Below are 12,500 nucleotides of genomic sequence, written 5' to 3' on the forward strand. Positions count from 1 at the left end.
ATTAGGTACAGTAGGGTTGAGGGTCAAGTCAATTGGGAGGTGAGTTTAAATGGAGAAAAACTGGAGGAAGTGAAGTGTTTTAGATATCTGGGAGTGGATCTGGCAGCGGATGGAACCATGGAAGCGGAAGTGGATCATAGGGTGGGGGAGGGGGCGAAAATCCTGGGAGCCTTGAAGAATGTGTGGAAGTCGAGAACATTATCTCGGAAAGCAAAAATGGGTATGTTTGAAGGAATAGTGGTTCCAACAATGTTGTATGGTTGCGAGGCGTGGGCTATGGATAGAGTTGTGCGCAGGAGGATGGATGTGCTGGAAATGAGATGTTTGAGGACAATGTGTGGTGTGAGGTGGTTTGATCGAGTGAGTAACGTAAGGGTAAGAGAGATGTGTGGAAATAAAAAGAGCGTGGTTGAGAGAGCAGAAGAGGGTGTTTTGAAGTGGTTTGGGCACATGGAGAGGATGAGTGAGGAAAGATTGACCAAGAGGATATATGTGTCGGAGGTGGAGGGAACAAGGAGAAGAGGGAGACCAAATTGGAGGTGGAAGGATGGAGTGAAAAAGATTTTGTGTGATCGGGGCCTGAACATGCAGGATAGATGGGGTAGTTCAGGCAGGTGAATGCAGGAGGTTTGGAGAGAGGGGCGGGTATGCAGTCTGTTGGGGTGAGAGGGCCTGGGAAGTGAGTCAGTCGTTGTTCGCCAATGATACAGCACTGGTGGCTGATTCGAGTGAGAAACTGCAAAACTTGGTGACTGAGTTTCAAAAAGTGTGTGAAAGGAGAAAATTGAGAGTAAATATGAATAAGAGCAAGGTTATCAGTTCAGAAGGGTTGAGAGACAAGGTGATTGGGAAGTAAGTTTGAATGGAATGAAATTTGGGGAAGTGAAGCGTTTTAGATATCTGGGAGTGGACTTAGCAGCAAAAGGACCATGGAAGCGAAAGTGAGCCACATGGTGAGGGACGGAGCAAAGGTTCTGGGAGCGATGGAGAATGTGTGGAAGGAGAAAACGTCATCTCGTAGAGCAAAAATGGGTATGAATGAAGGAATAGTAGTTCCAACAATATTATATGGTTGTAAGGCATGGGTGATAGGATTGTACGGAAGAGGATGGATGTGTTGAAAATGAAATGTTTGAGGTGGTTTGATTAAGTAATGAAAGGGTAAGAGAGATGTGTGGAAATAAAAAGTGTGGTTGAGAGTAGAAGAGGTTGTGTTGAAATGGTTTGGAAATATGGAGAGAATGAGTGAGGAAAGATTGACAAAGAGGATATATGTGTCAGAGGTGGAGGGAACAAGGTTAAGCGGGAGGTGAAAGGATGGAGTGAAAAAGATTCTGAGCGATCGGGGCCTGAACATACAGGAGGGTGAGAGTGTGCGAGAAATAGAGTGAAATGGAACGATGTGGTATACCGGGGTCGACGTGCTGTCAATGGGGTGAACCAGGGCATGTGAAACGTCTGGGGTAAACAATGGAAAGTTTTGTGGGGCCTGGATGTGGATAGGGCGCTGTGGTTTCATTGCACTACACATGTACGAATGTGGCCATTTTCGTCTGTTTTCCTGGCGCTACCTCACTTAAACAAGGGGTAGCGATGCTGTTTCCTGTAGGGCAGGGTGGCTCCAGGAATGGATGAAGGCAAGCAAGTATGAATATGTACATGTATATACATATATATATATATATATATATATATATATATATATATATATATATATATATATATATATATATATATATATATATATATATATATATATATATATATATATATATATATATATATATATATATATATATATATATATATGTATATATATATATATATGTATATATATATATATATATATATATATATATATATATATATATATATATATATATATATATATATATATATATATATATATATATATATATATATATATATATATATATATATATATATATATATATATATATATATATACGTATATATATATATATATATATATATATATATATATATATATATATATATATATATATATATATATATATATATATATATATATATATATATATATATATATATATATATATATATATATATATATATATATATATATATATATATATATATATATATATATATATATATATATATATATATATACGTATATATATATATATATATATATATATATATATATATATATACGTATATATATATATTTTTTTTTTTTTTCTTTTTTTTTTTTTTTTATACTTTGTCGCTGTTTCCCGCGTTTGCGAGGTAGCGCAAGGAAACAGACGAAAGAAATGGCCCAACCCCCCCCCATACACATGCACATACACACGTCCACACACGCAAATATACATACCTACACAGCTTTCCATGGTTTACCCCAGACGCTTCACATGCCTTGATTCAATCCACTGACAGCACGTCAACCCCTGTATACCACATCGCTCCAATTCACTCTATTCCTTGCCCTCCTTTCACCCTCCTGCATGTTCAGGCCCCGATCACACAAAATCTTTTTCACTCCATCTTTCCACCTCCAATTTGGTCTCCCTCTTCTCCTCGTTCCCTCCACCTCCGACACATATATCCTCTTGGTCAATCTTTCCTCACTCATTCTCTCCATGTGCCCAAACCATTTCAAAACACCCTCTTCTGCTCTCTCAACCACGCTCTTTTTATTTCCACACATCTCTCTTACCCTTACGTTACTTACTCGATCAAACCACCTCACACCACACATTGTCCTCAAACATCTCATTTCCAGCACATCCATCCTCCTGCGCACAACTCTATCCATAGCCCACGCCTCGCAACTATACAACATTGTTGGAACCACTATTCCTTCAAACATACCCATTTTTGCTTTCCGAGATAATGTTCTCGACTTCCACACATTTTTCAAGGCTCCCAAAATTTTCGCCCCCTCCCCCACCCTATGATCCACTTCCGCTTCCATGGTTCCATCCGCTGCCAGATCCACTCCCAGATATCTAAAACACTTCACTTCCTCCAGTTTTTCTCCATTCAAACTCACCTCCCAATTGACTTGACCCTCAACCCTACTGTACCTAATAACCTTGCTCTTATTCACATTTACTCTTAACTTTCTTCTTCCACACACTTTACCAAACTCAGTCACCAGCTTCTGCAGTTTCTCACATGAATCAGCCACCAGCGCTGTATCATCAGCGAACAACAACTGACTCACTTCCCAAGCTCTCTCATCCCCAACAGACTTCATACTTGAAAGAAATGGCCCAACCCCCCCCATACACATGTATATACATACGTCCACACACGCAAATATACATACCTACACAGCTTTCCATGGTTTACCCCAGACGCTTCACATGCCTTGATTCAATCCACTGACAGCACGTCAACCCCGGTATACCACATCGCTCCAATTCACTCTATTCCTTGCCCTCCTTTCACCCTCCTGCATGTTCAGGCCCCGATCACACAAAATCTTTTTCACTCCATCTTTCCACCTCCAATTTGGTCTCCCTCTTCTCCTTGTTCCCTCCACCTCCGACACATATATCCTCTTGGTCAATCTTTCCTCACTCATCCTCTCCATGTGCCCAAACCACTTCAAAACACCCTCTTCTGCTCTCTCAACCACGCTCTTTTTATTTCCACACATCTCTCTTACCCTTACGTTACTCACTCGATCAAACCACCTCACATCACACATTGTCCTCAAACATCTCATTTCCAGCACATCCATCCTCCTGCGCACAGCTCTATCCATAGCCCACGCCTCGCAACCATACAACATTGTTGGAACCACTATTCCTTCAAACATACCCATTTTTGCTTTCCGAGATAATGTTCTCGACTTCCACACATTCTTCAAGGCCCCCAGAATTTTCGCCCCCTCCCCCACCCTATGATCCACTTCCGCTTCCATGGTTCCATCCGCTGCCAGATCCCCTCCCAGATATCTAAAACACTTTACTTCCTCCAGTTTTTCTCCATTCAAACTTACCTCCCAATTGACTTGACCCTCAACCCTACTGTACCTAATAACCTTGCTCTTATTCACATTTACTCTTAACTTTCTTCTTCCACACACTTTACCAAACTCAGTCACCAGCTTCTGCAGTTTCTCACATGAATCAGCCACCAGCGCTGTATCATCAGCGAACAACAACTGACTCACTTCCCAAGCTCTCATCCCCAACAGACTTCATACTTGCCCCTCTTTCCAAAACTCTTGCATTTACCTCCCTAACAACCCCATCCATAAACAAATTAAACAACCATGGAGACATCACACACCCCTGCCGCAAACCTACATTCACTGAGAACCAATCACTTTCCTCTCTTCCTACACGTACACATGCCTTACATCCTCGATAAAAACTTTTCACTGCTTCTAACAACTTTCCTCCCACACCATATATTCTTAATACCTTCCACAGAGCATCTCTATCAATTCTATCATATGCCTTCTCCAGATCCATAAATGCTACATACAAATCCATTTGCTTTTCTAAGTATTTCTCACATACATTCTTCAAAGCAAACACCTGATCCACACATCCTCTACCACTTCTGAAACCACACTGCTCTTCCCCAATCTGATGCTCTGTACATGCCTTCACCCTCTCAATCAATATCCTCCCATATAATTTACCAGGAATACTCAACAAACTTATACCTCTGTAATTTGAGCATTCACTCTTATCCCCTTTGCCTTTGTACAATGGCACTATGCACGCATTCCGCCAATCCTCAGGCACCTCACCATGAGTCATACATACATTAAATAACCTTACCAACCAGTCAACAATACAGTCACCCCCTTTTTTAATAAATTCCACTGCAATACCATCCAAACCTCCTGCCTTGCCGGCTTTCATCTTCCGCAAAGCTTTCACTACCTCTTCTCTGTTTACCACATCATTTTCCTTAACCCTCTCACTTTGCACACCACCTCGACCAAAACACCCTATATCTGCCACTCTATCATCAAACACATTCAACAAACCTTCAAAATACTCACTCCATCTCCTTCTCACATCACCACTACTTGTTATCACCTCCCCATTTGCGCCCTTCACTGAAGTTCCCATTTGCTCCCTTGTCTTACGCACTTTATTTACCTCCTTCCAGAACATCTTTTTATTCTCCCTAAAATTTAATGATACTCTCTCACCCCAACTCTCATTTGCCCTTTTTTTTTACCTCTTGCACCTTTCTCTTGTCCTCCTGTCTCTTTCTTTTATACATCTCCCACTCAATTGCATTTTTTCCCTGCAAAGAATCGTCCAAATGCCTCTCTCTTCTCTTTCACTAATACTCTTACTTCTTCATCCCACCACTCACTACCCTTTCTAATCAACCCACCTCCCACTCTTCTCATGCCACAAGCATCTTTTGCGCAATCCATCACTGATTCCCTAAATACATCCCATTCCTCCCCCACTCCCCTTGCTTCCATTGTTCTCACCTTTTTCCATTCTGTACTCAGTCTCTCCTGGTACTTCCTCACACAGGTCTCCTTCTCAAGCTCACTTACTCTCACCACCCTCTTCACCCCAACATTCACTCTTCTTTTCTGAAAACCCATACAAATCTTCACCTTAGCCTCCACAAGATAATGATCAGACATCCCTCCAGTTGCACCTCTCAGCACATTAACATCCAAAAGTCTCTCTTTCGCACGCCTGTCAATTAACACGTAATCCAATAACGCTCTCTGGCCATCTCTCCTACTTACATAAGTATACTTATGTATATCTCGCTTTTTAAACCAGGTATTCCCAATCATCAGTCCTATATATATATATATATATATATATATATATGTATATATATATATATATATATGTATATATATATATATATATATATATATATATATATATATATATATATATATATATATATATATATATATATATATATATATATATATATATATATATATATATATAAATACATATATACATGTATAAATATATATATATATATATATATATATATATATATATATATATATATATATATATATATATATATATATATATATATATATATATATATATATATCAGCATAGTATACCGTTCTGCTGATCTATCGGTATGAACTTGTTATCGTCTCTTCTCAAGTATTGATTTCCTCCAGTGTTGGGGTCTCTCCTAGCGTCTTGTTTACTGTTTGGATTTCTCTTGTAACATATGCTAACATTCACCGTGTAGGGTTACTAGCCTGTTCTCATAAAAGTGGTTAGTGGTGAGTGAGGCCATGTGTCCCAGCAGATGTGGCTATATTTATCAAGAAAGCTGGAGGAGAGGGCGTGCCACAGATGAGTGTTAGGAGGAGCAGGGCGTGGCACAGGTTAGGAGGACGGGAAATGTTGAGTATTAGGTGGACGGAGTGAGGCTGGGTTGAATGTTAGGAGGACGGGGTGTGGTACAGGTGAGTATGGGGGAAAGCGCCGTGTTGCAGGTGAGGTTAGGGAAAGACAATTGAGTGAGTAGGAGAACAGGGTGTGTTATGGGTAAGTGTGAGGAGGACAGAGTGTGATGAAGGTCAGTGAGGAGGAGGGTGTTTGTTGTACTAAGAAGTGTAGGGAACGCAAAAAAGGAGGAGCCGTAGAGAGAGATGATCGATGGGTGATAAAAAGGAGTAAGAGCAAGGAGAGTGGAGAAGATGGGGCATGGCAAAGGTGGAGAAACTTAGGGAAGAGTTGTGGAGGAAGGAGTGGTACGAGGAAAATGTGGAAGATGTGGGAAATGAGATTTAGTGGAACACGGTACCAAGAAACGGTTTAAAGGAGGTGAGTGTGGTACACGTGTGTTGGGGGTGGTGATGGAGGGTGTGGTACATGAAAGTGTGGAGTGAGAAGTGTTCGGGGAACGTGAGGAGTTGTGGTGGTGGTACAGATTCGTGTGAGGAAGGCCTGTGAGGAAGAGGGTGTGATGCAGGGCAGTGTGGCGAAGAGTGACGGAGGAGCGATGGTGGAGTTTGTGGCACAAGGAAGATGTGGGAGATGCCGTGGATGTGGGCGACGCAGCATACCCGAATTTCGGGTCATGTTGTGGAGGCGGGAGGTTCGGTGCAGGATAGCGTATAGAAGGCATGCGAAGGAGGGATTCTGGCATGAATGAAACCTAGCGAGGGTGATGATGAAACGGGATGCGGAGAAGAACAGTGTTGAAGAAGGTGATTGAGATCGGGGTCTTAAGACATGAGAGTGTGGGAAGGGCTGGGAGAGGAGCAAGCCTTGTGTGGGGGAGAGTAAAGGAAAAGTGGAGGAGGGGGTATGACTGAGGCCTGGGTAAGGAGCACGGTAGTATGACAGGCGTGGTGGAGTGTGTGATTCTGGGCAGCAGAGGGACAATAGTGAGGAAAACCTTTGGCAGGGGAGTGAACGTGATGACGGGGATTAGAGGGAATGGGGGAGAAGTAGGGTGGAGTGTGAAGAGGAGTGATTAAGTGGAGAGCTTAGCACAGGTGGGGGAGGGATAGAGTTGTAAGAAGTTGTAGAGAAGGAACAAGGGAGTTGGGGGGTGAGGACTGGTGAGGGAAGGGAAATGTTGCAGATAAGTGTGGTGGAAGGGGAAGTGGTATTTGCGAGGGTGGAGAGGGATGAAAGTAGATTGAGTATGGGGAGGGCTGATGGAAGTGAGGGGAGTAGTACAGGGGAGTGTGAGGATAGGTGGAAGTGGTGGATAGAAGAGCGCGCGGTGTGTGGGAGGGTTGGCAGGGATGGTGGAGGAGGAGAGAGGGGTACAGGGACGTATGGGGCTATGATGGAAGGGGTAATGGTACATCAAGGGGTGGGTAGGAGTGATGGAGGTGATGGAAAGAGTATGGGGAGGTGTTATAGTGGTGATGTTGGAGGGAGTGTGGGGAGTTTTTGTAGTATTGGTGATGGAGGGAGTGTGGGGAGGTGTTGTAGTGTTGGTGATGGAGAGAGTGTGGGGAATTGTTGTAGTGGTGATGATGGAGGGAGTGTGGGGAGATGTTGTGGTGGTGATGCTGGAGGGAGTGTGGGAAGGTGTTGTGGTGGTGGTGATGGAGGGAGCGTGGGGAGGTGTTGTGGTGGTGGTGATGGAGGGAGTGTAAGGAGGTGTTGTGGTGGTAGTGGTGATGGAGGAAGTGTGGGAAAGCATTGTGGTGGTGGTGGTGGAGGGAGTGTGGGAACGTGTTGTGGTGGTGATGATGGAGAAAGTGTTGGGAGGTGTTATGGTGGTGATGAAGGAAGTGTGGAGAGATGTCGTGGTGGTGGTGATGGGGAAAGTGTGGGAAAGTGTTGTGGTGGTGATGATGGAGGGAGTGTTGGGAGGTGTTCTGGTGATGATGAAGGAAGTGTGGAGAGATGTTGTGGTGGTGGTTATGGAGGGAGTGTGGAGAGGTGTTGTGGTGGTGGTGATGGAGCGAGTGTGGGAAGATATTGTGGCGGGGGTGATGGAGGGAGTGTGGGGAGGTGTTGTGGTGGTGGTGGTGATGGAGTGTGGGGAGGGGTGGGGAGGGATGGAGGTGGTGTAGGGATGGAGGGTAGTGGTGCTCCTGTCATGAGCGACCATGGGAGGGGAAGGGAACAGATTCATGGTGATTGGAAACTGGACAAGACATACTATAAACCATCCATAAGCAACAGGGTTAACAAAATACTTTTTGCTGGTCCATGTCTCGTACATCAGCCAGATGACTGTTGAGCCACACCTTACCACCACACATGTATTCATAGTCTGAAAACATAATTAAAAATAATTTGCAGCTAAAATTCATTTATCGTTTACGAATATAAATAATAGTAATGATAAATGGGTAATCGTTTACAAAAAAAAAGGGCTCCTTATCTATCTTGTAAATATTTCTGAATATTGAAATTGGCTTTATCTAATATGCTTTTCATAGTTGTAAATTGATGGCGTCGGAAAAATTTATGACCCGCTGTTGGTATAAGGTGAAAGAAGAAATTCTTAAGTCTTCTGGTTAATGGACCAGGCGTCTGCAGTATCCTCTTTAATCCCACAGATATCTGCAGTATCTTTGTTAGTGCCTCAGATGTCTGCAGTATTTCTGTTAGTGCCTCGGATGTCTGCAGTATCTTTGTTAATCCCTCAGATGTCTGCAGTATCCTCTTTCATGCCTCAGATGTCTGCAGTATCTGCACTGTTGCCTCAGATACCTGTAGTGTCTTCTATAGTGACTCGGATGTCTGCAATATCTTGGGTGATGTCTCATATGTCTGCAGCATCTCGGCTGGTACCTCAGATGTCTGCAGTATCTTCGTTAACGTCGCATATCTGCATTATTTCCGTCTATACCTCAGATATCGACCATACCCTCGTTGTCTTAGTCGCCTGCAGTGACCTCTTTAGATGATTTAAATGTCTGCAGTATTTTCGTTAATGTGAAGTGTCTGCAATATCTTCGTAAATGAATCAGACGCCTGGAGTTTCTCCTTTAGTCTTGAATGTTTGCAGTATCTTATTTACGTTTGAGAAGAGACTCAAAAAATACTTAGCTTCAGGTCCAACTCATATGATGTACTTTGCGCCTCCGTATTTATAAATGCTGCATGTATTTTTTCTTAAGTCTTAGATATCTACGAGAGAGTGAGCTCTGTCTTGTGCCAAAGGGAAGACTGCGCGGACTGTTTGCCTGTATATCCACTGTAACATAGTGAGCTCAATTTTTCTGATCTCATCCGTTGCCACAAAGAGTCTCCAAATGGCCCAATGGTCTTCTGTTGCATGCATTCTTTTGTATAATTTTTGTATTTGTGCTAATGACGCATATGCTGATAATGATGTTGATATCGATGATGATATGTATGGTGATGATGATGACAACGACTATGATGACAAAAATTAAAGATGACGTCTGGTTACAATGATGAGGATCCACCTTCAGAGGTCATATAAATCCTTGACAAGACACAACCATTAAATCATCCAAAGGACAATCTCTTACCTGGCAAGGGTCACACACACACACACACACACACACACACACACACACACACACACACACACACACACTCGCACCAAAGATCTCACACACACACACTCACCTGCCAGGGGTGTCAGCAGTACCAGGGTGAGGACAGCCCACACAGCGTCGGGGCGAGCAATCATCTTGACGAAGCCCGACATTGCGGAGTCACCTCGCCAATGTACAGTCATGGATTCCCGATGTTACTATCGCTTCACCTGAGGACAATTCTTACGTGGCCTTTGACTTGGCGGTTCCAGGCGTTGTTTGCAAGAAAGAGCTGCAGCAGCAGCGGCAGCATCGTTAGGAGTGGGGAGATAGGCTCAAACCCAGCACCCACCTGCCGTTACGCGAGCTCCCCTTTCCTCGAACATTGCACCTGTGGAAGAACAGTGTTGCCTCAGTACATGTTAAACATCTGTAGCCTAGTCTCAAAGTAGAAAAGTACTTCAAAACCCAGTAAATATGTCGCGTTCACCTAAAAGCATAAGATATTCATTCATTCACCCCCATTTTGTCTTCATCGGATTAACGTAATTACAAATGAAGGGTATTACTGTCCTCCAGCAGTTAACTTCTTCGTAGACCATTACTGTAGGTAATGTGAAATCATATATCAACCTCATATTGCCTTTCAAAGCCATGGTTGGTATTGCTAAGGAAAAAAGAATTGTTTGGTAAAAAGCTGTTTTATAACGATATATTACTGTATGAATATCCACTATCCAGTTTTGTAACAGTTTTCAAAAAGAGCAAACAATATCAGTGAGAAGAGATTTTAAATGTAAATGAGCTTGGGAAAGAGGTTTGTGTGAAGAGATACTAAGATGAAAGGAAATGAAGCTAGGGGAGTGGGTGAGGAATGGAAGGTATTTAGGGAAGCAGTGCTGGCACGCTCGAGAGATACATGCGGTATGCGAAAGATAGGAGTGGTAGGATAGGAGAAGGGGCTGAAAAAGAGGGCAAATTAGGGTTGGGATGAAAGAATACTAGTAAACTTTAGGGATAAAAAAATGTTTTGGAAGGAGGTGAATAATATGCGAAAAAACAAAAAAACAAATAGAAACATCGGTGACGAAGCAAAAGGGTTAGTAGTATTAGTGATGAAGTGAGGAGGAGATGGTGTAAGTATTCTGAAGAACTGTTGAATGTGTTTGATGTTGGAGTGGCAGATGTAGGGTGATGGGCCTGAGTTGTATGCGAAGTGATAGAGTAATGGAGAGTGCTTTGGTGAAGGGAGAAGAGGTAGTGAACTCCTTACCAAGATGAAATGTGGCAAGTCGGCTGGAATGGATGGTATTGCAGCTGAATCTATCAAGAAAGAGGGTGACTGCTATTAGATGCTCAGTTAGGATTTGCAAAATATGTATGGATCATAGTGAGGTGCCAGAGGACTAGAAGAATGCATGTATAGTGCCAGTGTATGTAGACAAGGTATATACAGGTGAGTGTTCAATCTACAGAGGTTCAATTTTTTTTGAGAATAAATGGTGATTTTACGGGAGAGTAGAGATTGAGAGAGTGAAGGCATGGAAAGAGCATCACATTAAGGAGTAGCAGTGTGGTTTCAGACGTCGTAGTGGATGTGTAGATCAGGTCTGTGCTATGAAGAAAGTGTGTGAGATATGCTTAGAAAAACTGATGGATTCGTATGTAGCATTCATAGATCTGGAGAAGGCATATAACAGGGTTGATAGAGATGCCTAGTGAAAGGTCTTAAGAATATATGGTGCGGGAGGAAAGCTACTGAAGGGAGTGAGAAGTGTTTATCATAGGTGTGAGGCATGTGTAAGAGTAGGAAGAGAGGAAAGTGAGGGGATTTTAAGTGAAGGTCGGTCTGTAGGCGTGTGTGATGTCACGGTGTTTGTTTACTTTGTTTATGGATTGAGTGGTGATGGAGGTAAATGTGAGTCTTGGAAAGAGAGTGCGATTATGCGGTCTGTAGGGGATGAGTGGGCCTGGGGAGTTGCGTGCTGATGATATAACACTGGTGCAAGTTGGAATGAGAAGCTGCAGAAGTTGGTGGCCGAGTGTGGAAGAGTGTCTGAAGGGAAGAAGTTGAGAGTACATGTGAATGGAGCTTGAATGGAGAAAAAGTGGAGGAAGTAAAGTGTTTTAGAATGAAACAATGGAAGCGGAAGTGACTCAGAGGCTGGGTGATGGGCGAAGGTTCTGGGAGCGCTAAAGAATATGTGGATGTTATCTTGAAGGGCAAGAATGGATGTGCTTGAGAGTATAGTAGTCCCAACATTATTATATGGATGCGAAGCATGAGCTCTGCGGTGGAGATTGGATGTGCTGGAAATGAAATGTTTGAAAACAATATGTGGTTTAAGGTGGTTTGATCGAGTAAATGATAAAAGGGTAAGTGTGTCAATGGAAAGCGTGTGGTTGAGAGAGCTGAAGAAGGTGTACTGAAATTGGTTTGGACACATGGAGAGAATGAATGCAGAAATTTTTTCTACTTGGATATATGTGTCAGAAGAGGGGGAACAAGGAAAACGGGGAGGCCAAACTGGAAACGGAAGGATGG

The 12,500-nt window shown here is 42.7% G+C and overlaps 1 protein-coding gene across 2 annotated transcripts in view; it reads right to left on the reverse strand.

The window, feature by feature from the left end:
- LOC139747711 (lachesin-like) overlaps positions 1-12,500 on the reverse strand; it is a 263,613-nt gene that overhangs the window by 140,418 nt on the left and 110,695 nt on the right. For both annotated transcript variants that reach the window (XM_071660318.1, XM_071660317.1), the window contains exon 3: positions 10,047-10,346. In XM_071660318.1, the coding sequence (XP_071516419.1) occupies positions 10,047-10,158 (112 nt within the window). In that variant the 5' untranslated portion in view covers positions 10,159-10,346. The remainder of the gene's footprint in view (positions 1-10,046; positions 10,347-12,500) is intronic.

The sequence above is a fragment of the Panulirus ornatus genome, chromosome 69 (assembly GCF_036320965.1).
Source record: "Panulirus ornatus isolate Po-2019 chromosome 69, ASM3632096v1, whole genome shotgun sequence".
Lineage (NCBI taxonomy): Eukaryota > Metazoa > Arthropoda > Malacostraca > Decapoda > Palinuridae > Panulirus > Panulirus ornatus.